The sequence below is a fragment of the Bufo bufo genome, chromosome 3, assembly GCF_905171765.1.
Source record: "Bufo bufo chromosome 3, aBufBuf1.1, whole genome shotgun sequence".
Taxonomy (NCBI): Eukaryota; Metazoa; Chordata; class Amphibia; order Anura; family Bufonidae; genus Bufo; species Bufo bufo.
Genome location: NC_053391.1, coordinates 610,891,600 through 610,919,350, shown reverse-complemented (window position 1 = coordinate 610,919,350; position 27,751 = coordinate 610,891,600). Strand labels below are relative to the sequence as shown.

Below are 27,751 nucleotides of genomic sequence, written 5' to 3'. Positions count from 1 at the left end.
TCCCCACTGTGACCGGCCTCCATGACAGGGCGCTGCAATCAGCGTCAATTAACCCCTCAGGTGCCGCAATTAATTGACGGGGATCGCAGTGCCCTGTCATTGAGGGCGGGTGCGTACATTTGTATTTAAGGGTTTATCATATGCATTGGTGGCGCAGTGTGCCCCCCCCCCCCCCACATTATATTGACTGGTGGCACAGTGCACCCTCCCAACCCCAGTATCATAATCATATAATCATTGGTGGCGCAGTGAACCCACCCACCTCAGTATTATTATCATTGGTGGCACAGCACTACTGAAACCATCCATGGCTGCTATGGTAAGCTCAATTCTGCTGTGTGCACATTGCCCGGGGCAGCAGGGACAGTGTTAAGTCCTATTCACCCTAATAGAGCTATATTAGGGTAATTAGGACAAGGGATTAAAATATACCAGGTTCTAGTGCCTTAAAGGGGTATTCTCATCTCAGACAATGGGGGCATATCGCTAGGATATTTCTCCCACTGTCTGATAGGTGCGGGTACCACTGCTGGGACCCGCACCTATAACGAGAATGGAGCGGGGAGAGCTGTGGCTGGAGGACCCCAGATTTCCTGTGGTCCATCCTCCACCAAGCCCTGCTCCCATAGAAGTGAATGGGAGCGTACCGCGCATGCGCGGCCTAGGCTCCCATTCATTTCTATGGCACCAACTGAAATAGCCTAGCGCTGGCTGTCCCCATAGAAATGAATGGAGGGCGGCTGCGCATGTGCAGTGCGCCCTCCTTCACTTGTGGGGCCCTGTTCTTAATATAGATGCGGGACCCGCACCTATCGGACAATGGGGGCATATCCTAGCGATATGCCCCCATTGTCTGAGATGGGACAACCCCTTTAAGGGGGCTAGTAGCTATACAAAAAAAACAAAAGGAAAAAAAAAAAAAAAAAAAACACTAAATTATTAAAATTTGAAATCACCATCTTTCCCAATTTAACATATAAAAATATACAAACAACAAAAAATAAGCATATTAGGTATCACCGCGTCCTAAAAAGTCCAAACTATTAAAAAATATCTCCTATGCAGTGAACACCGTAACAGAAAATAAAAAAATAAAAAACACATGATTTGTAATTTTTTTATCACCTCGTCCCCCCCAAAAAAATATGGATTGCACACAGCTTTTTGGTGTTTTATTTTATTCAACGTGGTATCGAGTATTGCAATAATGCTTTATGGTATGGAAATCAAATCAAAATTTTGTTATCGTGACAAGCCTATATGCAATACACTATGCATTTAATAACTGGAAAATACTGTTAATCAGTTCAATATTTTAATACATCTATGAATTTAAGCTCAGAAAAAAGTACTGCCTCAGTCCGATCCTTCTAATTAGATACATACTATCTAATTATTTTGAGAGCAAAGAACAACCTCTCTACACTAACTTGTTTTGGTGGCAAAGCAGTTACCACAAGTAAAACTTCTCCATTTCAGCATTGGATGGATGGATTATATAGATTTTGTCTGCGGTGTATAAATGTATGTGTAGTTAGTAATTTGTGAGAAAAGAGGGCAGAGTGTCAGAGTCAGATCACTTTAGACAGCTATAAATTTACTGTATGTCCTAGAGAATCACGTGCAGGTCTAAATGGGAATAAAAGAAACATGTAAAAGTGTAGCTGCTATATTCAGTGCTGGTCTTAAAGGGGTTGCAGGTCCATTCCTGGCCGCTTCCGGTCCCATAGGATTAGGAGGCGGCTGGGTTCCGTGACCGCAGTGGCCAATCACAGGACTTGGCTGTCACAGAGGTTTGAACGGTACATCACAGCACCATGGCCTGCGATTGGCCGGAGCGGTCATTTTAGGCAGGGGAGGACCCCCAGGGGTTGTCGGCTCTGAGCCGGACACCCCTTTAAAGCTGTCTTCCTGTTCTGTCTAGCAGTTCTGAGATGACTGCAGGCAGGCCCAGGAGTGAACTCTGGTCTTCACTACCGAGCATATACAGCACAGTTTTCGGTATTGTGACTAAGGACCTTAGAGAAGCATGAGGAGGTAATACAGGAGAGACGAGAACTGATTCTCTATTACCATATAACACTCTGCTGATCACGGTTTTGGATGAATAGAGACCTTAGACTGACAGAACATTAAATATATTTATAAATATTAATTATACCATGTTAATAAATAAAAAAAATTGTAAGCTGGAGATGGTACATTTCTACTGACCCCACACCCCTGCTTTCTGTAGCTACTATGCACTGCAATGGAACTACCGAAATTGCCTGCCCACTGAAACAGCCCGCTCCGCCGTCTCCCAGCCATCTACTGGTTTGGGACCATATGAGACAACCCCTTTGAAGTCCAAATCTTCATTCAGCTAACAGCTCTTCCTCTAAATCCCCACACACATTCCACGTATCCAACATGCTCAATGAACCATTAGATGAATGTTGGTAGACCCCATCTATTTGAAGGGGATAGCGAGACACTACAATGTTTATGGTGGTGTCCCAACTCTTCCTCGGCAGTGGGAAAACCCCCATACAAATTTGAAATTTTTTAGCCTACACCGAAATTGCAGGGTTAGACTGACTTTCATTGAAGGTGTATAAGCACTTTAACCTCTTCCCGATCTCCAGAAATTGCCAGTTTAAACATGGCTTTACACACCTGGCGACAATGATTTAGGCATCCACATGAATGATCGTTTCACCTGATGAATTAGCGTCTCACTCGTTCATCCGGTGATCTGTGGCACCTTTACATGGGTAGATTATCGAGAAAGTGTTCATATGAACATTTTTCTCCAATAATCTGCCCGACATTGGTAAGTAAAGCTAACCTTAAGAAGAGTTTTAAGCAAAAAATAATTTCCATCTAGAGCGGTGTAGATACCCTATGAAACTAATAACTGAAATATTCGGCGATAATTACCATTTTGCTCTTCAGATATTTCCACGGTGTATTTAGTAATTGCTGCTCCTCCATTGTCTTTAGGTGGATCTAAACAGAAACAAATACAGTATAAAAGGTGAAAATAACCGATTAATTCTCTAGAGAAAAAGCCGTCATTGGTCTTCTCAGGTCAGTTGTGAAACACATCTTACAATTCTCTCCTTGACTTCTAATACAAGCTCCTATAGAGAGCAAAATGTTCTTAAAGAGTACCTGGAGTTTGGAGGTACATGGGATAATACACTGAATTAGGAAGATGCATTATATGCAATTTTCTTATATACTAGCTTCCAGTACAGTCATTCCCGCTACAATCTGGAGTATCTGCTATATGACCTGTCAACACTGTTCAGCATATTTTACTATGGTCTACAGCAGGGGTGCACAACCTTTTCTGGTTGGGGGCCACATTGTCAACCTGAACCAATTCCAAGGGCCGAAAATAAACTTTAAAGGGGTATTACCAAGTGAAATACTATATTTAAGGCATATTGAACATACAGTATATATTATAAATGTCTAGTTACACTTCCAGGACTCCCATCTAATGGGACAATACATTAAAGATTCATGTGAGCAGCCACAAGACATAGACATACATGTCTGCTACCAGGTGGTTGGGGGCCGCATAGAATGGTATTGAGGGCCGCATGTGGCCCCCGGACCGCAGGTTGCGCACCCCTGGTCTACAGGATGAGCAAACCATAGGCCAATGTAAGGTTTTTTATGTTTGACACTAGATGCAAAGTGGATAGTAAAAGTATACTTCAGAATAATATAGTAACCAAGTTACAATATTAATTGGTTCCAGGGTGACCATTGCATGTTGAAACCATTGTAACTTGAGTAATCGGTTCCAAAGCCCCAAAATGTCATCCAAGATAAGAGAAAATAAAGATTTAAGAAAAATAAGCAGATAACTAAGACAGGTCCTTACATATAACAGTCAGGAATAGCTGATAACTAGCAACTAATCCAGCTATTTTACCAGAGAAGTGGCCTTGATTGGTTGGATCTGAGTCTGAGACATTGTATGTTGAGTCTAATTTCAACTTACGATGGGTCAGATAAGTCCATTGTATGTTGAAAATATAGTATCCTGAGGCCACTGTATCTTGAGGGATGACTGTAATACTATACTAATACTGTATTGCAGCAACAAATACCAGAAGGCAAAAAGTGCACCTTCAAATGAAGTATGAAACCAGTAAAGGCTAGATTTGTTATGATCCATCACTAGATTTCATAATACAGACTGCATACACTATTAAATAGATCTCTTAAACCTGGTGAGACTGGTGAACTTACTCTGAAAATCCACCTTACAACAATTATAATTTCTGTTTAAAGTTTTCTCGCTTGATATTAAAATGGAAATTTTATGAGTCCAGTGCATTCACAAGCTAAACGCAATCTCCACCAACTAATCCAAAACTGACAAGCTCCTCTCAGTATACCTCCTCTCCTGCTACTGATGAAATCTCACTCTGCTCAGTACAAGCAGCGATCTCCCTGTCTCTGTAACAAAAGAAAGCAGCATACATAGTAGGAATATGTAATTCTGCTGGATGATGGGAAGCTTGTACAGAGCAGTATGTGTAATGAATCTAAGTATTTACAACCTTACATTTACTTCATATAGATTATATGTACATATAAACTGTAAAAAAAGGTATATAGAACCAATCAGCAGCACTTACCCCAAACTAGGCGGAAGTTCTGTGCATGAACCTTTCCTTTCACAGAAGGCCTTGCGGGTGCACCTGGCCTATCTGGACGGGTGACAAACTCCACTACTTCACTTGGACCGCTCTTCCCTTCTGAGTTATATGCAACAACCTAAAATTAGGATTTCAGATTGTAAATTGGAAGACACAAGTAACAGCTGGGCAATTCTTATAACATACAACTACAGTATTAAACTGCAGAGCAGGCTGTAGTACTAAAATAATCAATGTGATCAAGGACTTGTGCTAACAGGCCTATTTTATCCACAGGGATTTAGATGAGAAGCAGGTAATGTTCCGTTATTATTTCTGAGCATCAACTTAAAGGGGTTTTCTGGTACTTAAGACATTGATGACTTAGCCTCGAGATGGGTCAACAACATCAAATCAGTGGGAGATCTGACAACCAGTACCTTCACCAATAAGCTGTTTCGGGCAGCCATCAGCACCAGAAACTATATAATGGAAGGAGCAGCAAGCAGAAGGCTCTGTCTACTGTGTATTGCCATGCCAGGATCCTTCAGCTCAGCTCACATTCAAGTAAATGGTAACTGAGCTTCAGTAAACCGGTGCTAGAAACTACACTCTATAAGGAGCTTTCTGCTTCCAACTCTGGCACTTTAGTCTCTGGTGCCACCATGTGCCATGAGCTAATCATTGGGGTTTCAGGTGTCGGGCCCGTACTGATTTGATATTAAAGGGGTTGTCCCACGAAAAATTTTCTACAGTTTTCAAACCAGCACCTGGATTTGAATACTTTTGTAAGTGCATGTACTTAAAAATTTAGCACAGCCACTGAACTAGTTAATAAAGTTTCTGTATAGCGCCACCTGCTGTTTGTTTTTTATTATTTTATTTCTTTGTCCGGCTCTCTGAGAAGGCCGCACATGCTCAGTTTCATCCTTCATCTGCCTCCTAAGCTGTGGTAGGGGGAGCTGAGACACGCCCCCTGATCTGTGATAGGGAGAGCATGGACACGCCCCCTGAGCTGTAGCGGAAAAGACACTCCCCTTGAGCTGTCAGCTTGATATAAATCTAGCAATCAATGAATGCGGAGATCTCTGGATCCATGTGAGGTGCAGGGCTGGTTCTGGCTTTGTTAGAAAGAGGTTGTCATGTACTATATGATGTCTGATTTTCGTTTTTTACATTTATCATGGGAGAACCCCTTCATTGACCTATCCTGAGGCTATGTCATCAGTGTCTACGTGCGAGAAAACCCCTACACTAACACTAAACCTAGGGAAAAAAAAAAAGAAATCCTGCAGAGGATACAGTGGTTAATTGCACATTTGGAGAGGATACTTATGTGTGTTTCCTATATTTAGTGTTCCTTTAAATTAAAAAGGTGTAAAAAGGAGAGGCTACTCGGCTTTTATATATCAGCCCAGTTTGAATGCAGATATGTAGTGCAATATACAGTGTGTGAGTCCAATATAGTTTTAGCCTGGTGCATTGTTTTGGGGACATTTACCTTAAAGAGTAAATTAACTGTCATTGTGTCTGCTTGTCACATGTAGGAAAACAAGACATTTTCCTTACTAAATAGAATTTTTAAGGGGTTTTCCAGGTGTTTGATATTGGCTAGGTCTTCAGTATCTGATTGGTAGGTGCCCAAAACCCCGCACACTTGCTGTTCAGCTGCTTGAGGAGGCCAGGCGCTCACTTGAGCTCCGGTGAGTGCCGCTATCTCCCCACAGCTCACCAAGCACATGATGATGTTCATTGGAGAGCGGCTGTGCTTGGTATTGCAGCTCTGGGACTGAACTGCGCCTAGGCCATGTGGCCAAGGAACGTGACCTCACTGTCCTAGGAAGAGCCCACACACTTCAATGGGGCTGAGCTGCACCTAGGCCATGTGCCCAATGAACATGACGTCACATGAGCCTAGGGAAAGATGAGAGAAGGCCGTGGCATTAGTGGGAGCAATGGTGCCATCTCAAACATCTAATCAGCGGGGTCGTGAGTGTGGGACCCCCACCGATCAGATACTGATGACCTATCTTGAGCATAGGTCATCAGTTAAATTATCTCCTTTAATGTACCATAATCTAATCCCACCACCTGTCAATAGGAATCAAAAAGACCTAATACAATCTAAATGATGAAATAAAACACTGATAGACCCTGTATCTCTCATATAGGGGAATGGACCTACCCTAAACTTGTACTTTGTGCTGCGCCTCAGGTTCATTATTGTGAATGTAAGGTCATCTCCATTATATTTTGGCTTGAATCCATAGCCCTATAAAAATAGAATGTCACAACACAATGACACAGCATCACGAAAAATCAATGCTCATTACAGATTGGCAGAAGTAATTATGTAATCATTTCTAAATAAAGTAATTATGGATTGACTAAACATTTTCCACCTCGGGTCCCAGACCACACAATGGGTGGTGCATGGATAAGAGCTTGCAGGGAACCACCTGACTGGTTTGGGCATGGGCCTGATATATGAGCAGTGGGTGTAGTATATGGACCATAGCAGCCTTCTTAATTTACTAGACAGGGAGCAGTATCAGCCATTTCTGACCACACACTGAAAACACATTATTGTCTCACCTCATATTTGCCTCTGTATTCTAATACTTTCAATTATTCCAATTTAATGTGTAAAAGAACGGAATTAGTGTTTTGGTTGCTAAGCAAAGCAATGTTCTCTTCCCATAATGTTATTAGACAGCAGTAACATAAATGGTGTAAATGGCGCAGGCATGCCAGCACATTACCAGGACACAATGATATACGGTTAGAATTATACTTTTTTTTAGAACGTAACTTCTGCTGGATGCATGGAGAAGCATAGAAATAACATACAATCTAACAACATACATTGTTCGCATCAAAGAGGCAAATAAAATGATAGAAATTCACACAGTAGCTGTCATTTAGTGGACTCCCTAGGTTTTATTGCCCTGATGTGAAACGTTGCCTGATGCTCAGAGTTATGGCCATCTGAATGAGCAAATTGCGGATCCGCAGAACATGGACACCGGGCGCGCGTGTTCCGCATTTTGCGGACCGCACATGGCCGGCCCTATGAAAGAAATGCCTATTCTTGTCAGCGGTTATGGACAAGAATAGGACATGCTCTATATTATTTGTGGGGCAGCGGAACGAAACTACAGACACAGACAGCAGATGGTGTGCTGTCCGCATCTTTTGCGGCCCCATTGAAATGAATGGGTCTCCACCCATTACACAAAATTGCGGAACGGATACGAATCCGCACATACGGCCGTTTGAATGAGCCCTTACACATAGACTTCCGATTATCAGCAGGCATACTGACATATCCTATATATCCTGTACTATATAGGAACCCATGTACTTTGTTGGCAGAAGCACAACATAAACTAGGTATGGAAGGCTGAGCTGCAGCCATATGTCCATTCTGCAAAAAGATAGAGCATGTCCTATACTTGGTCGCAAAATGTGAACCACGGACCAAATGAAATCAAGGGATTTGCAAAAGTGCGAATGCAACACAGAAGCCACCTGTATTTCGCGGACCGCAAAATACATACGGTCGTGTGCATGAGGTCTTCAGACAATGCTGCATAAGAAATTATACATTTATAATAAGGAATAAGATGAAAGTAGTCCGATTTTCATTTCTTACAGGTATCTTTTGCTGTACATTTGCACTTTTTGTTCCACCCATGTGGTCTGAAACTACTTACTGTGAGGTAATAGGGGTTCTAGCTTCACTATAACCGGAGGGCCTCAGGATGGAGACCAATGATTATTTAATAGGTATAAGATTTACATACAATCAAATCAGGAGGACTCCGAGATTTTCTTTCTTTGGCTCTGTTTATAGCCATCTCAGGCAGTATTTTCCGAAGAATACCTTTGACATATGTCACTGCATGAACCTATATAGTGACATACGCTACCCACTGACTTCCAACTGTATACCGCACACAGATGCACAATTTTCTACTGTGTACCTATGCACAGGAAAGCATATCAGACCACGCTAAACAGTGAAATAAACACGGTATGTCAATGCATAACGGCCTGGCATACACCATAAGGACCATTCTTGGCATACCATGGGTACATAGGGTATGGCATGTGCACTGGGAGCTTTGCAGCAGTGAAGCCTAATGTGAACCAAAAAACTAAGTGTGAGTAGACACTTAGGATATTGATAAAAGCAAGATAATTAATTCCCTTGAGCACATTAATGGGTGTCCTGCCTTGGAATTTTATCTTTATTAAAGGGGTTCTCCATTGTAGAAACTAATGACCTATCCTTAGGATATAAAAGTCAAATGAGAGCCGAGCTGCAGTAACCCAGCATGACCACTAGACTGCTCCCTGACACCCTCTGGAACGATTGGTGGGTGTGCAAGGTGCTGGACCCTCACTGATCAGAAATTGATAACCTAACCCCTCTATAGTCACCATCAAACTAATGCGCTACGAAGACATATATACCATCTGCAGTATTTATTACCAAACATCAGTTAGGTTACACACACACACATACCGAGGTTTCGTCTTCCATTTCCAAAATATAAGAAATCCCTTCATCCGACGGAGTACCTGAGGGTTTAGTCCACTGCAGTGACAGCCAACTAATTCCAGCTTTGAGGAGCACTGGGCTTGCTGGCACTGTCGGAGCACTGCCCGAGGTGTAGAACAGAACTTCTTCACTGAAACCACTGAGAAGGAAACAAAGAAGGGAAACGTGCCGCCATAAGCACCATGTGGATGTGCAAGAGCTGCTGCGGTATACCGCATGTGATGGACCCTTACCTCATGCCCATGTCATTTTTTGCTGCAAGTCTGAAAGTGTATCCCATTGCTGGAGACAGTTTGGTTACTCTAAACTGCTTCTGAAGTCCATAGTAACATTGGCAGAATTCCTGACATCCTTTGCCCTGAAGAAAACATGAATGGTTCAAATTTGGTTTTAATATTAATACAATAATGATATAAACGTAAGGAGTGAAAACAAACCCATATATTTGATAGCACAGGAAATCCTCTTGTACTTTACAGGGATGACATTCTCCTCTCGTTTTGGCTGAGGACACCCTAGGGCTGTGTTGGCTACGGCTCCCAAGGTGCACACTTGCTTGGCTGTTCTCAGAACTCCATAGAAATGAATGGAGCATGCTGGGAGTCGTAGTTTCACCACAGCTGGAGTGCCGGAGGTTAGCCATCACTGCTAGGGTGTACTATAGCATATAGGTAACATTTGACTATTCTCTCACAGGTAAACCCCTCAACGATAATTACATCTTCTGGGTCTCCAAACCAAGTGACAGCCACAGGCACTGGAGATATGATTGCCGAGTCCTCTCAGTACAGTGTGTCCTGCACAGCTCCTAATATTATATCATTATGATAAATGTCGGATATATTATTCTAAGTGGAAGAGGTGAATAAATGACACTTTCCCCTAATAACCAGAAGTGTTATAATGGCGCCGTCTCATCGCACAGGAGAGCTCCCTAAGAGAAAGGGCTGCCCACTAATCACAGTTAGGGTACGGGTCCCACATGGCGTAAACACTGCGAACCTTCACCTATACACCGCAATGTCCACAGGTTTGTAAATTTATGCTGTGGACATTGGCCGCAGATTTCAGCCTTTGCAATGCAGAGGGAAATCCGCTGCAAATCGACAGCGTTTCCACAGTAAAAATCTGCATGATCTCCAGACGCACCACATGTGAGCACACCCTTTAAGTGAAGAAAAAAAAATATGAATGCTTACACAAATTATGGACATCAAAGGAAAATACTAAAAATATGCGGTTAATAGCAACGTTTCAATCGTTAATTTCTTAATTGGTCTTCATTAAAAATGTTCAGCTGTTTCTAAGATGGTTTGTTTGCAACTGTAACTTACTGTTTTCTTTAAATCCTGTCACCTGATCTGACGGCTCAAGTGGTATCCTCATCTCTGATCTCCTGGCCTCATAAACAGTGATGGCCAGTTCGCATGCGAACATATGCGGGCTGCCATCTTTTTTCACAAGTCTGCCGAGGCACAGGTAAGCCCTTACCTGTGCGCGAGCCGGTCTGAAAACAAATGCGGTCAGCGGGAGCAGGCAGTTCCGAGAACAGCCCGATGAAGGCCCCCGGTGGCTGTTCTCGGAACTGCCTGCTCCCGCTGACCGCATTTGTTTTCAGACCGGCTCGCGCACAGGCACAGGTAAGGGCTTACCTGTGCCTCGCCGGACTTGTGAAAAAAGATGCCAGCCCACATATGTTCGCGGGCGAACAATGTGAACTGGCCATTACTGCTCATAAACACTAAGGCCCTTTTCACACGAGCGGGTATTCCGCGCGGATGCGATGCGGGAGGTGAACGCATTGCACCCGCACTGAATACTGACCCATTCATTTCTATGGGGCTGTGCACACGAGCGGTGATTTTCACGCATCACTTTTGCGTTGCGTGAAAATCGCAGCATGCTCCTCTTTGTGCGTTTTTCACGTAACGCAGGCCCCATAGAAATGAATGGGGTTGCGTGAAAATCGCAAGCATCCGCAAGCAAGTGCGGATGCGGTGCGATTTTCACGCACGGTTGCTAGGAGACGATCGGGATGGAGACCCGAACCTTATTATTTTCCCTTATAACATGGTTATAAGGGAAAATAATAGCATTCTGAATACAGAATGCATAGTAAAACAGGGCTGGAGGGGTTAAAAAAAAAAAAAAAGTCATTTAACTCACCTTTATCCACTTGCTCGCGTAGCCGGCATCTCCGTCTGACTCTTTTACTGTCTAGGACCTGTGGAGAGCATTAACTATAGTTTAAGGACCTGGGATGACGTCACTCTGGTCATCACATGGTACGTCACATGATCTTTTACCATGGTGATTCACCATGGTAAAAGATCATGTGACGTACCATGTGATGACCAGAGTGACGTCATCCCAGGTCCTTAAACTATAGTTAATGCTCTCCACAGGTCCTAGACAGTAAAAGAGTCAGACGGAGATGCCCGGCATCGCGAGCAAGTGGATTAAGGTGAGTTAAATGATTTTTTATTTTTTTTAACCCCCTCCAGCCCTGTTTTACTTAGCATTCTGTATTCAGAATGCTATTATTTTCCCTTATAACCATGTTATAAGGGAAAATAATACAATCCACAGAACACCGATCCCAAGGCCGAACTTCTGTGAAGAAGTTCGGGTTTGGGTACCAAACACGCACGATTTTTCTCACGCGAGTGCAAAACGCATTACAATGTATTGCACTCGCGCGGAAAAAACGCGGGTGTTCCCGCAACGCACCCGCGCATTTTTCAGCAACGCCCGTGTGAAAGAGGCCTAATTATTGCTCAATTCTGATCAAGTTAAGGGGGTCATTTACGAACAGATACAAGCCATATATATCGGTCGCAGATTCTGTTGCACGCCATGTTGTGTCAGAATCTGTGACATCTTCCCCGCTTACATGGGTGTGCTGTGGGTGGGTAAGGGGACGGCCGGCAGGTCCGTCTCATTCTTCATTTTCTATTCCAGGTTTAGGCGTAGAAAATAGTCAATATAGTCAAATAGTCAAAATAGTCAAGATCAATTGAAAAAATTATTTTTAGCCCAAAATGAGTAAAATGCAATAATAAAAATGCCCCCAAAAGTGTACATAGTATATATATATATATATATATATATATATACATACACACACACACACATATACACACACACACCCTACAACACACTGCAGCCACATTAATAAAATAAAATAAATCTAACAAACTGAAAAAACAAACAAAACAAAAACAAAAAACGACTGCACATATTTGGACAGCTTGTGTCTAACTTACTTCATCCCACTCCAAAAGGTAATTGTGTATCTTTGAACCATTATCACAAGACACCTGAAAAAAGAATAATGGAGGAATGAATATACTGTCACAACATTCTGGAAAACATAAAAGAAAGCAAATAATTCATTTCTACATGTGCCTGAAAAAAACTCAATTTCCTGGCATATCCTGCAGATAAGACATACAGGTGGAAAATAAGTTGTCTCTCTTCAACAGCTGCTCTCAGCATGCCCATGAGGGGTGTCCAACCCTAGGCAACTTCTATCAGCTGGAGGGAATGGGGAGCTGCTTAAAGGGGTTGTCTCACTTCCGCAAATAGCATTCATCATGTAGAGAAAGTTAATACAAGGCACTTACTAATGTATTGTTATTATCCAGATTGCCTCCTTTGGATTCATTATTCATCACATTATACACTGCTCGTTTCCATTGTTACAGATAGAGATAAGCGAATTTCATATTTTGGAATTCGTTCACACTATGTTTGGTGGTAAAAGGTGAATTACGTTATGGATTCCGTTACCACGGACCATAACGCAATTCTATAACTGAATGCCTTTAGAGGCATTCCGTTATTCATTTCGTCATAATAGAAGTCTATGGGCTGCAAAACGGGTCCGTCCCATTTCCGTTATGCAGGGGAGTCCTCTCCTGCATAATGGAAACCGGACGGATCAGTTATGCAGCCCATAGACTTCTATTATGACGAAATGAATAACGGAATGCCTCTAAAGGCATTCAGTTATAGAATTGCGTTATGGCCCGTGGTAACGGAATCCATAACGCAATTCTGCTTTTACCACCAAACAAAGTGTGAACGAATTTCATAAGCGGAAATTCGCTCATCTCTAGTTACAGACCACCCTGCAATTCATCAGTGGTGGTCGTGCTTGCACACTATAGGAAAAAGCATCAGCCTCTCTGGTGGCCGGGACCATGGGGGCGCACATAGGCCAGTGCTTTTTCCTCTATTGTGCAAGCACGACCACCACTGATGGATTGCAGGGTGGTCTGTAACTATGGAAACGAGCAGTGTATAATGTGATGGAAAAATGAATCAAGCCAGCAAAGGAGGCGATATGGACAATCACAATACATTAGTAAGTGGCTTATATGAACTTTCTCTACACGATAAATGCCACTTACTGAAGTGAGCCAACCCCTTTAAGGGGTTTTCCCGTTAAAAATTACCTTTTGCAAAATTAAGTACATTATAATGTATGTATTGTATTGTGGTATTTGAAGCTGGACTTGAATTGAAAAAAGGCTTGTTGGGATGAGCCCCACAATGGTCATTTATGGTATGAGTCAGTTTTGCCGGTTTAGTGTATTTGTGGAGACTGCTGTATCGGGCGTTTTGTACAACATACGACAGGGTGATGTACTACAGTCCAGCTCTCAGAATCACAAGGCTGGCGCTTGGAATATGGCAGCATGGCATGCTGCTGTTACTACCGATAAGCATTATGTTATCATCTACAGTCGCTTCCACCTCATTACATCAAGACAAAGGCCGCACCAGCACGGGGGTTTAAACATGTTGCCTGGCATCACACTTTCATTATGAAACAAGGGAGAAAAAAAGGACTCTGTTATCTCCATCTACGCTAAACACGTCCTGCCAGGGGCGGCATAATATGCTCCTAGAAGATCTGTGCAATTACCATTATATAAAGGTGTGACTTCCCTCCTCCATACAAAATCCATTTCCTTGACGAGTTATAAGAACAGAACAGATGGCATATCTATGGGATTTCCATACTTCTTACTGCAAATCTGTCATTTTCATATTTTACACGGCAGACGCCAATGGTCTCTACAGAAATAACGGAAGGCTACAGTACAACACCGCGACAAGACACGGCCTGAGATCACATAACTCACCTTCCATTGGAGGGAAAGTGAATTTTTGGTCCGGTTGGTAATTCGCGGAGGGTTGGGCGTTTCTGGCTCACAGCTCATGGTGGTAAAGCTTACCGCTTCAGAAGGATTTCCTTTCACACAGTTTAATTCTGCCTGCACTCTACAGAGGAAGAGGGAGAAAACACATGATAGACGCCTCAATGGCCAAGGAAATGACCGAGAAGTAAAGTACAAAGCTGCTTTTCAGCTCTCAATAATCAGATGTTACAGACTATATAGACTATGTACAGTATATAATATCCGGATGCCTCTGCATATTATATTTAAAGGGGTTGTCCATAATTTTGCCAAGGACAGGCCATAAATATCAGATTGGCAGGGGTACAGGGTGTTGGACCCCACCAATCAGCTGTTACCGTGTAGCTCCATCCATGGTGTAGTGGACGGAGCTGGTAACTACAGTTCTGCTCCCATTCAGTTAAATGATAGTGTTGAGCGAACTTGTGTTTCAAGTTCGGCGTCCAAAGTTCGGGTTATGGAAGTATCCTGTTATGGACTCCAAATTCCATAATGGGATTCTTCGATAACCCGAACCCGAAATTTGAACGCCGAACTTAAATCACAAGTTCGCTCAACACTATTAAATGACAGCAGCACTGCAGTAACCACCTCCATGCACTACACCACTCCAGCTGTTCTGAAACTACAACTCCCAGACTCCTCCTTTCACTTCTAGGGGAGTTACAAGAATAGCTGGGTAAGTGTGCCCGACAGCAGCTGGAGTGCTGATGGTTGCTGATCCCTGCACTACACACTATTTCCAGATCGGTGGGGTGCAGGGTGCCACCCAACCTCAATCTGATACGGATGCCCTATCTTGAGGAGAGGCTATCATGTCTGATCTTATCTCCAGCCAAAACTCGTCTGTGGTAGTTAATATTTATGTAAGGTAAATCTCCGGCGCAGTCTTTCTCATAGAAGATCAGCTGTTGGTATAGCAGACAGACAGATGCTAAAAGACACCTGTTTGGCATCTGTTGGGTGAATGGGGCCCCATAGATATGTTTGGTGTATGCGTGAGGAGCTTTACCTTAGGGTGACCATATGACCTCTTTTCCTTACACATGTCCTCTTTTTGGGACAAACAAATTAAATGTCCGGCAGGGATTTTTAAATGACCAGGAATGTCCGGGATTCTCAAGGGGAGGGAACTTTACTTTATTGTCCATGTGTGTATTTTACTCAGTGACTTTGTGCACGACGTTGGGGAGTGGTTAGTGTGTAGCGCCCAGGTCTTCTGCTGTGGGTGCTGCATTGTGTCCTGACCACCCAGGAGTGCACTGTGACCTCACGCTGAGTGACATCAGGTCAGTACAGGGCTGCAAAAGGAGCGCAGCACAGCTTCAGGATAAGAGGAGTTAAGTTTTTTTTTCATCTAAATGATGGGATGAACGGTGTGTTAAAGGGGCTATGACTTTGTGGTCTGATCTGATGGCTGATTTAAGGATGGAGGGGAGAAGGGGGTCTAGAGGCCATGACTTTGGGGTTGGATCTGAGGTCTGATTGATTGAGAAGGAAGGTGGGTGTTATATAGGGGGCATGACTTTGGGGTCTGATTTAAAAGATGGTAGGGGAGGTGAGTATAGGGGCCATGACTTTGGGGTCTGATCTGAGGTCTGATTGATGAAGGGGGTGTTTTAGGAGTCATGAATTTGGGCTCTGATCTGAGGTCTGCCTAAGTTAAGGCGGGATGGGGGGGGGGGACAGTCCAAATCTTGCACTGGGGCCCGTAGGAGTCTAGTTGCTCCACTGGTATTGCAGATAAATGCGGTTTAGTATTTCTTTTTACAAGCACACAGCACATAAATGAAATGAAATTACTGTATACTTGTATTAACAATGATCACCATTTTTTAAAATTAATTTCACGTGTAAAATCAGCGTCTTTCTTCTTTATCAAGTCAAGAGCAGATCAGATTCACAGCGGCGCAGTAAAAGGGGTTATGTTAGGATAACGTCTTCATGTGTTAGAAAACGGAGTAATATTCTAGAGCAGCAATAGTCACAATGACTGTGGGCCCTGAAGTGCCAGGAGTAGGTGGAATTAGTCATTGCCTGTGGGATGCAGGAGGACTGGAGATACAAACAGGCACAGCAAGGAGCACACAAGTGGATTACATTGGTTACTAAGTGATTTGTAAGGATGTTGTATTCTATCTCAAAGAACTGAAATGTCTTGTATGTCAAGTAGGGATGAGCGAATCGACTTCGGATGAAACATCCGAAGCTTAGTTTGAATTCCATGTGGTACATTGGAACCGAACTCGAGTTTGGGAAATTATTTTTTACAATAGAAAATGACTTATGAAGTTATTATGCGAAGTCTTGCGAGACTTCGAAAAGTAATAACTTCGGCTCATAGGAGCCAATACATTCTTATACTGTACGGAGCGCCCACTCCGTACAGTATTCAAACAAAGTATTATGCGAATAGACTTTGGATGTTTCATCGGAAGTCGATTTCCTAATCCCTAATGTCGACGTATGGCCCTAGTAACAAATAGCAAATGTATCAAAATGGCTCAATTTAGGCAAATTCTTGCTTTTTATCCTTTAATAGTGCTACAGAGATGGATGCAGCTATAACAGGACAACTTTGAATACGAGATATGGAATACATGATTAGTAAAATTATCTACACTGTTAAAGGAAATGAAGTACAGCATTTAAAGGGAAAATCTAATTTCATCTTCTCTCAGACCTAACACACTTTCTGACACTACTGAAGTCTCTGACACAACCTTCTATACAGGTTGTTCACATTTATGGCACAGCGGGGACATGAGCCCACCAGACCACCCAGATTAGTGATCAGGTAGAGGGCTGATGAAAGGCTCTTCCTGGATCACAGAGCCAGCTGTTTGGCCCTAAAATCACAATCGGGTGACCTCCTGCATTTCCCATCTTGCACTGAAATTGCAGGACAGGGAAAATGTTCTGCTTTCTGTAAAAAGCTGTAGAGACATCACTAGAGCTCGGGTGGTTGACTAAACAAATGGTTTGCAAAATTGACCTCCTCACTACTCTAGATCACTTACAATAACCCTCTTCTACTGGGGACCACTATGGATGCTGCCATTGACCCTTTTACTTTCCCATGCCACCAGAGCTGCTGACAATAACCCTTACACAATCCTAGATGCTGCCATTAACTCCTCTAATCCAACACACTACCAATGATGCTAGTGTTGAACTCCTCATTATCGTAAACTATCAGGAATAGTGGAATTGGCTCTAACACAGAAGATCAGCGTTAACTTGAATTCTCAAGTACTCCTAAGGGTACCACCACCTGGAGCAGTTGGGCAGCGGTCATGACGCAGTCACCCTGATTTTGGGTACTGCGCCGCTTTACGGGTCACAGCAGGTCTATTTAAACTAATGAAGTCAGCACTGTTTAGTCGGTCTGCACTGTTAACAGCTATACAGTTTTTTATTTTATTTTGAATTCACCACTTTCTGATACAAAGTTGGCCTTTCTGCACGGCTGGGAGGAGGATTTGGGAGAGAATCTCACATTGGAGCAGTGGCATGAATGCTGTACGGCAACCAGTAAGGGGAGCGGGCAGGTAACCTTAATGGAGACTTCTTTAAAGATACTTCACAGAGTTTATATGGTGCCTTCTAGATTAGACCTTATTTATCCAATAGTTTCTCCTTTATGTTTTAGAAACCGGTAACACCCTTCATGTTTGGTGGACTTGTCCCATAGTGAGAAGGTTCTGGGACAACATCAAAAGAGGACTATTTTTACTTATCAAATTTCAAGATAAACTCAGAAAAGTTGACGGCCATGAGTGTGTCTTGTCCTTCAAATATGATTCGAAAGGCTAAAAATCTATCCAACTTCCAGTGGACACTACATTAAATACCTAGGCTTGCAGCTGTCACCTGATCCTGAAGGTTGGTTTTCCCTAAACTATGCCCCTCTGGTGAGGCAGAAAGAGAATATAATAGGTTTGTGTAAGATTCCATATATCTCATGGTTAGGCAGGGTAAACTTATTGAAAATGAGGATAATACCGAAAATATTGTATGTATTGCAGACTCTTCCTATTTTTCTTCCAAACGACTTCTTTGCACAAATTCGGAAAATCTTTCTGAAATACATTTGGGCAAAAGGAATGTGTAGGGTAGCTCTATCCACTCTAAATAAACCCAAACACTTAGGTGGTATAAGCTTTCCGGACATAGCAAACCTGTACAAAGCAGTACAATTAACTAGGATACATTACTAGATTGGTACAAATCCCCTTCATCTAAATTGTATGTTCGAATAGAACAGGAAATAGTAGGGTATTCACTCACACAGGCACATATACAGTGCCTTGCAAAAGTATTCACCCCCTTGACTTTTTTTGTGTTTTGGTGCCTCACAACCTGGAATTAACATGGATTGTTTGAGGATTTGCATCATTTAATTTACAGAACATGCCCACAACTTCGAAGATGTTTTTGTTTTTTATTGTGAAGCAAACAACAAATAGGACAAAATAACAGGAAAAGTCAATGTGCATAACTATTCACCCCCCTAAAGTCAATACTCCAAGTCGCTTTGGATAAGTCTCTATGAGCAGTTGCCACATCTTACCACTGGGATTTTTGCCCATTCCTCCTTGGAAAACTGCTCCAGCTCCTTCAAGTTGGATGGTTTGCACTTGTGAACAGTAATCTTTAAGTCTGACCACAGATTTTCTGTTGGATTGAGATCTGGGCTTTGACTAGGCCATTCTAACATATGAACTGGAGCTGGAAACCTCCGCATTGTCTACCACCCAGAACACTGAAGAGCCGGCTGTGCTTGAAGTACAAACTCAAGAGGTTGGTGCAATATCAGATTGGATGGTTGCTGCTGATACAGAACCTACTATCAAAGATGTGTTTGCAGCGGTAGCGCAAAGTAATAAAGCGCTTGTCTCACTCAGCACTAATATGGGTAGCCTAAAAGAAGATATTGGGCTTATCAGACAAGATATGAAACAAGTGAGGGAAAGAATTGGAGTAATTGAGGGCCGTGTAAGTGACTTGGAGGATCAAGTACCGCCAATGAAGCGAGACCTTCAACGCGTGATTCATAATGTCACGCTGCTTATATCCAAGACAGATGACATGGAAAACAGGCTGAGACGTAGTAATGTCCGTATGATTGGCGTGCCTGAGCGAGCAGGGGGATCGGACGCAGTTACATTTGTGGAAAAGTGGATAGTAGAGAAATTTAGCAAAGAAAAGCTATCTCCGTTTTTTTGCTGTTGAGCATGCACACCGTGTACCGTTTCGCCCTCCACCACCGGGGGCGCCACCGAGACCACTATTGCTTAAAGTTCTGCACTTCAGGGATCGAGATGCCATTCTGAGAGGGGCAAGAGACTGTGCGGATGTTACTATAAATGGCAGCTGGATCTCTTTATTCCCGGACTTATCTGCTGAAGTTCAGAAGAGACGTGCTCGTTTCCTGGACATTAAGAAAAGGCTGCAGATTTTACAGCTTCCTTACTCGATGTTGTACCCGGCAAAATTGCTGGTGGTTGCAAAAGATAAGACTCATATGTTTGATAATCCTGAAGATGCATGCCAGTGGCTAGATACGCATGAAGAAGATTTGCGTGGAAATACCTGAGTTGACCATGTGCCTTCAGTAATGTTTAATAATTATCTCAGTTTTCTTGCAGGAATTGATGCGGTTTATATTGTTAGAACTCCTATGTTGCTTCATAGTTCAAATATTCTTGCAGCAAGACAGAATGTGAAAATAATGAGAGGAGGGATAGTGCAGTTGTTCAGAAATAACCCAGTGTGAATAGGAGTCAAATCCAGGTTTGTTATAATGTCTATATGCCTGTAATAGCAGTGAGTGGGAGATGGGTAAAGAAATATGCTTTGCCAGAGTTCAAAGCCAAGTATTCTTACTGTAATAGTTGATCTATTGACAGTTTTGACTAGCTGATGTAACAGATCAGGTATTTTTATTACCCGAGTTCTTCTTTTGATAGGAGAAATGTCTTTTTTGTTTTATTGTTCTATGTTGGGGGGTGGGCGTTTTTTTTGGAACACTTGAGGCAGGTGATGGACGGTATATAAGGTCTAGAGTTATGGTTGTAAGAACTTGCAATAACAGTCGAATACGATTCTGGACTTGGTCTGATGATGGGGACCCTTAAAGTTATAGCCTGGAATATCCGGGGGATGGGCCAGACTGCTAAGCGTAATGCGATCTTTCATGCTTTGCAAGCCCATCAGCCGGCAATTCTCTGCTTGTCTGAAACTCATCTTCCTACTGATAAAACGTATCTTGTACACAGAGCATTGATGCCGCATGAATTCCACTCTACGTACTCCACCCAATCGAGGGGAGTCTGCGTTCTTGTGCATAGGAGTCTTCCCTTTACTTCTAATGAAGCAGACATTGATGCTGAGGGGGATTCGTATGTGTAGACTGTACTATATTTCAGTTCCGAATGATATTGATCACTCTATATATTCCCCCTCCATATTCCAGTGAGATCTTGAAAAAAGTGTTAAAATTTACTGCTAAATCTCCGGGCGTTCCTATTCTAATTGTAGGTGATTTCAACACGTATCTTGATAAATCCCTTGATAAATTCCACCCGGGAGGAGGTACGCTGGGACCGTCCCCTACTTCACTGAGTAGATTACTTATGGAAATTGACTTAAGTGATATCTGGAGGACACAACACCCTGGAACACAGCAATACTCGTGTTACTCATCCTCACATAACTCGCTGTCCAGAATTGATTTAATGTTAGTATCTCCTGTGTTATTGGATAAGGTGCGGGAAGCTTCCTCGGAGCATTTCTGATCACTCGCCAACGTTGGTAGTGCTGGAGTTGGGAAATGCAAGACAAGGCCCTAGACCTATGTGGAGCTTGAATCCGCTTTAAAGCATATGTTAGAGGGGCATACATCAAGGAAATAAGTATACATAAATCTAAAATAGGGCCCTTTCAACTGAGATCTCCAATAGGGTTTTGGAGACTGAAGTTCAGTATAGAGCTAATCCGACATTAGAAAATGCTAATAATTGGACTGAGGCTCAGGACTTGCTAAAAGAACATCTGATTGATAGGGCAGGGGCTAAATGTTTTTTTAGAGCACAGAGGTACTTTATGGAAGGAGAGAGTGCTGGTCACCTTTAGGCTACCATTGTAAATGCCCAGTCGGGTCCCTCCTGTATAACCGCTATTAAAGATAGGAATGGTATCTTGACTACTAGAGATGAAGATATCATTGGGGTGTTTCATGCACATTTTAAGAAAGTTCACAGGTCCAGACTGGCGGTGGAACAAAGGGAGCTATTAGATAGAGATATTCAATTATTCAATTGGAAGAACTAGAATTGTCTTAGAGTTCATTTCCAAATGAAAAGGTGGTCTTCCTGGGGAGTTTTATAAGAAACATCAGGAACTATTGCTTCCGCACCTTTTAAATGTATATAAGGACTCATATCGTGCAGGTACTTTACCAGGCTCAATGAGAGAAGCAATAGTGGTTGTGATCCCGAAACCGGGTAAAGATCCTACCTTGGTTGACTCTTATCGGCCTATTTCACTACTGACTTCAGATATCAAAGTATTGGCTAAAGTCTTGGCTAATAGGTTGCTAGGAGTTATTTCCACTATTGTTCATGAGGATCAATGTGGTTTTATGCCAGACAGCATATATTGCTGCATGGGAAAGGGAACTAAACACCAAATTTACTAAAGAAGATACCTTAAGCATATACAAAAACTCATGTGGTCCATCTGGATGTATCACTATGCAAGAGACTTCATACAAAGTAGTTAGCAGATGGTACAAAACTCCAGTGGTTTTACATGCTATGAACCCCCTTCTGCCTGCGGGGATTCAGAAACATATCTGCATATATGGTGGGAATGTACCTCGATAAAACCATTTTGGGTCAAAGTGTGAATGGTAATAGACAAAGTGTGTCCGGGATCTCCTACCTTGAGACCTCAGCTAATATTTCTAAACCTGTTGTCTGACTCCACATCTACCTTCAATGACATTCTCTGGAAACAGATGGTCCTAGTTGCCAAAAGCATGATACCACTTATACTGGAAACAAACACAGACACCGTCCTTGGCTCATTGGCTGCGGAAAGTGAGTCAGGTAGCCAGGCTGGAGGAATTGGGATCACACTCAGGAACTGCCGCGGTCACATATTACAGGATCTGGGAACCATGGTTGAACTTTGCTAGAAGTCATGATATACATCAATTTCTGTTGGAATAAAATTGGAGAACTTTCCACACACTAGGAGTTTGGGGAAAAGTCCCTCGCGCATCCCTACACCTTTACATAGGTGTTCAAGTTTATTATATAAAAAGCACCGTTTTGTGCATTTGTACTTCTTTATCCTGTGATAGTTAATTGAATCTGCTATCTCCTTGCTATACCTTGAGATTCGCACAATATAAGGCCTCATGCACACGACCGTATTTTTTTGCGGTCCGCAAAACGGGGTTCCGTTTTCCCGTGATCCGTGACCGTTTTTTCGTCCGTGGGTCTTCCTTGATTTTTGGAGGATCCACGGACATGAAAAAAAAGTCGTTTTGGTGTCCGCCTGGCCGTGCGGAGCCAAACGGATCCGTCCTGAATTACAATGCAAGTCAATGGGGACGGATCCGTTTGACGTTGACACAATATGGTGCCATTTCAAACGGATCCGTCCCCATTGACTTTCAATGTAAAGTCTGGAGTCCCTTTTATACCATCGGATCGGAGTTTTCTCCAATCCGATGGTATATTTTAACTTGAAGCGTCCCCATCACCATGGGAACGCCTCTATGTTAGAATATACTGTCGGATATGAGTTAGATCGTGAAACCTCATTTCCGACAGTATATTCTAACACAGAGGCGTTCCCATGGTGATGGGGACGCTTCTAGTTAGAATATACTACAAACTGTGTACATGACTGCCCCCTGCTGCCTAGCAGCATCCGATCTCTTACAGGGGCCCGTGATCAGCACAATTAACCCCTCAAGTGCCGCACCTGAAGGGGTTAATTGTACTATCATATCCCCCTGTAAGAGATCAGGGCTGCCAGGCAGCAGGGGGCAGACCCCCCCCCCCCCTCCCCAGTTTGAATATCATTGGTGGCCAGTGCGGCCCCCCCCTCCTCCCTCTATTGTAATAATTCGTTGGTGGCACAGTGTGCGCTCTCCCCCCCCTTCCTCCCTCTATTGTAATAAATCGTTGGTGGCACAGTGTGCGCCCCCCATTGGCCCCCCCTCCCTCTATAGCATTAACAACATTGGTGGCCAGTGTGCGGCCTCCCATCTCCCCCCCCCCCCCCCCCCTTCCCCCCGATCATTGGTGGCAGCGGGTTACTAGCAATAGTACAATAGTAAAAGATTCATACTTACCTGGGAGCTGCGATGTTCGTGTCCGGCCGGGAGCTCCTCCTACTGGTAAGTGACGGCTCATTTAGCAATGCGCCGCACAGACCTGTCACTTACCAGTAGGTGGAGCTCCCGGCCGGACACGAACAAACATCGCAGCAGCAGGTAAGTATGAATCTTCTACTATTGTACTATTGCTAAGTAACCATGGCAACCAGGACTGTAGTAGCGTCCTGGTTGCCATGGTTACCGATCGGAGCCCCAGCGATTAAACTGGGACTCCGATCGGAACTCCGCTGCCACCAATGATTGGGGGGGGGGAAATGGGAGGCCGCACACTGGCCACCAATGTTGTTAATGCTATAGAGGGAGGGGGGCCGATGGGGGGCGCACACTGTGCCACCAACGAATTATTACAATAGAGGGGGGGGGGGGGCCGCACTGGCCACCAATGATATTCAAACTGGGGAGGGGGGGGGGTCTGCCCCCTGCTGCCTGGCAGCCCTGATCTCTTACAGGGGGCCGTGATCAGCACAATTAACCCCTTCAGGTGCCGCACCTGAAGGGGTTAATTGTGCTGATCACGGCCCCCTGTAAGAGATCGGGTGCTGCCATGCAGCAGGGGGCAGTCTTGTACACAGTTTGTAGTGTATTCTAACTAGAAGCGTCCCCATCACCATGGGAACGCTTCTGTGTTAGAATATACTGTCGGTTCTGAGTTTTCACGAAGTGAAAACTCAGCTTTGAAAAAGCTTTTATGCAGACGGATCTTCGGATCCGTCTGTATAAAAACTAACCTACGGCCACGGATCACGGACAGGGATGCCAATCTTGTGTGCATCCGTGTTCTTTCACGGACCCATTGACTTGAATGGGTCCGTGAACCGTTGGCCGTGAAAAAAATAGGACAGGTCATATTTTTTTCACGGCCAGGAAACACGGATCACGGATGCGGCTGCAAAACGGTGCATTTTCCGATTTTTCCACGGACCCATTGAAAGTCAATGGGTCCGCGAAAAAAAACGGAAAACGGCACAACGGCCACGGGTGCACACAACGGTCGTGTGCATGAGGCCTAACTCATGCATCCTTTATTTTCTCTGTATGTAACAGTTTAATAACTATGACTTTGTTAAAGGGAACCTGTCACCGGGATTTTGTGTATAGAGCTGAGGACATGGGTTGCTAGATGGCCGCTAGCACATCCGCAATATCCAGTCCCCATAGCTCTGTGTGCTTTTATTGTGTAAAAAAAAGAAGATTTGATACATATGCAAATTAACATAAAAGAGTCATATCTTACTTGTGTGACCAGAGAAGAGTCATATTTTCAAGCTCTGACTAATCTCAGGTTAATTTGCATATGTATCAAAATCGGTTTTTATACACAATAAAAGCACACAGAGCTATGGGGACTGGGTGTTGCGGATGTGCTAGCGGCCATCTAGCAACCTATGTCCTTAGCTCTATACACAAAATCCCCGTGACAGGTTCCCTTTAACATAAGAAAAATAAAGAATTATAAAAAAAAAAGGACTATCTGAAGTGTTTAGGATCTCCCCTTGTTGGCACCTGTATATCTGCTAGGCCCTATGAAATACGTTGTCAGAAAGCTTATAGAACCTGTATTGTTAGAAAACCCTTAGCAAACTCTATGTAATGACAACAATTTCAAACTCTCATGTGCGAACACGCACACTCTGCAAAGAGTAGAATTTTATATACATTCAATAATCAAGGAAATCTAGTTCATACAATAAGAATTACTATTAGGCATCAGACATCGTCATTGCAAAACTGAATCTGGTTCACAGCTGCCTCTCCTGCGGTACAATTCTTTAACTGTACACTAGCGCCATCTATGGTGTGACGACCAGAATGCATAAACTTAAAAGTATGCAAAATCCTATACCAAACAAATAAGACAAGTTGTTTTTTTTAAAAACAAATGCATCCCTGGTGTTAAATGTCTTACAGCAAAAAAATACATAGGTTTATGATCCATCAGAGCTGTGACCTATATGTTATCTCAAAAATCCTGACCCAGTGTTAAAACATGGCTAAACTGCCCTTCTGCAAAATCAACCATTTCAAGAAAGGCTGGTCTGCCCCATCCAGGGATGATGGGAGTGATGCCATATACCAACCCCAGTATGATATAACCGGGCTGTCCACTCTATTATTATTATTATTATGTACTGCATAAAATACTGCTTTAGTGCCTATGCGCACAAACTTTTTAGTCGTGTTTTTTTTTTTTTTTTTTGCGGCCTGTATGCGGAACCATTCATTGGAAATGACTCTGTGTGCATTCCGTATCTGTAAGTCCGTTCTGTAAAAAAAATATAACATGTTCTATTCTTGTCATTTTGCAGACAAGGACAGGCATTGTTACAATGGATGCGCATTTTTTTTTTGCAGATCCGTGTTTTGCTGAGCCGCAAAATACATACAGTCGTGTGCGTGAACCCTTAATCAATGTCAGGGGGCCGGATGTCCTTTCTTTATGGTACCAATAAAGCCTGTTATGCAAGTTGCGGGGATGGCACACTGTGATAGAGCATTCTTAATTGATATAATTTATTATTATTGGGGTATTTGTGATCTGTTTCATATGTTACCTGAATCGATTAAAGCGACTGTATATGGACCCTCCTCCAGTCACACCTCACACTCGGGCGGACCCACTCGCTCATGAATTACATAATGGTCAGGCAATGTATAGTAAATGAATAAGGGAATCGCTGAGGGTTTCTGAAGCAGGACCTGTGATGACTGGCTGATGGCCAGCGCGGCTTTAAATAGGCATCGTCTTGACAAATAAAGCCATTTCCTATCAGCTTCAGTGAAGGTCTTTGGCCAAAATTATTTGGAAATTTTTACAAATCTGAGCAAGAAATTTGCTATTTTTTCCAACTAAGGGAGAGTTCACATCACTGTTATTTTTCCGTTCTTCTGCTCTGTCAGAACAGAAAACTAAAGAAAAAAATTGATTCTGTAAAAAAAAAGTCTCAGATCTGTTTCTTTAGATGGAAAAAAAAGTGCTGCATAACGGAAGCCAAATGTGCATAACTGATGCTCAGGATTCATATATTTTTTTTTACAGGGTCTGTTTTTTTCTGTTTTTTCAAAATTTTTCAGTTTTTCTCATGGATCAGAAGAATGGAAAGATAATGATGATTTTAACTTTCCCCAACCAAAATATTCACATTGTAAAGCGCTGCTACGGTATGTCTTTTAGCTAAGGCTGCTGAACTCCTCTCTTTATACCTGGAGTCATCATAAATCACAGAAAATCGGCTGGGGGTGTGGAGTATAAATTGAGCCTTTTTGCTGATGACCTTTTGCTAACACTCACCAACCCTATCATTTCATTCCCCTCCCTTTTGTCCCTTCTCAAGTCTTTCTCAGCTGCGTCAGGCCTACAAGTTAACCAATCCAAATCTGAGCTTTTGTTGAGTAATGTCACTTCTCGGACCTGTGGGACCCTTCGGGACGGGTTCCCATTTCAACACAACCCGCACTTCTTACCATACTTGGGTATATCACTAACCAAGACACTCAACACCCTATATAAATATAATTATCCCCCCATGTTCACTCAGATACGGAAGGACCTGCAGGCATGGGAATCCCTCCCGGTGTCCTGGGTGGGTAAGATACACATAGTGAGGATGGTGGTTCTTCCGCGGCTACTATACCTATTTCGCACCCTTCCGATCCCAGTCCCAGCGTCTGACCTAAGGGCTCTCCAGGCTGACATCCTTAAATTTATTTGGGCTCATAAACAATCACGCATTTCTAAACTTGTCATGTGTTGCCACAAGGCTCATGGAGGCCTTTCAGTGCCGGACTTAGCACATTATTACAGGGCAGCCAGATTGGCCCAACTGTTTCTGACGCATCTCTCTGCACGAGCTCAACCTATATGGGTTACCCTTGAGCAATCATTGTTAAAACCGTACTCCTGGAGAGCCCTTAT

At 43.1% G+C, this 27,751-nt stretch overlaps 1 protein-coding gene across 3 annotated transcripts in view; it reads right to left on the bottom strand.

Annotated features, from left to right (window-relative positions):
• The window catches only part of FNDC3A (fibronectin type III domain containing 3A), a 266,349-nt gene that overhangs the window by 29,831 nt on the left and 208,767 nt on the right, over positions 1 to 27,751 (bottom strand). For all 3 annotated transcript variants that reach the window (XM_040426011.1, XM_040426012.1, XM_040426013.1), the window contains 7 exons: positions 14,364 to 14,502; positions 12,477 to 12,530; positions 9,444 to 9,568; positions 9,175 to 9,349; positions 6,829 to 6,915; positions 4,644 to 4,782; positions 2,923 to 2,991 (listed from right to left, as the gene is read on the bottom strand). In XM_040426011.1, the coding sequence (XP_040281945.1) occupies positions 2,923 to 2,991; positions 4,644 to 4,782; positions 6,829 to 6,915; positions 9,175 to 9,349; positions 9,444 to 9,568; positions 12,477 to 12,530; positions 14,364 to 14,502 (788 nt within the window). The remainder of the gene's footprint in view (positions 1 to 2,922; positions 2,992 to 4,643; positions 4,783 to 6,828; positions 6,916 to 9,174; positions 9,350 to 9,443; positions 9,569 to 12,476; positions 12,531 to 14,363; positions 14,503 to 27,751) is intronic.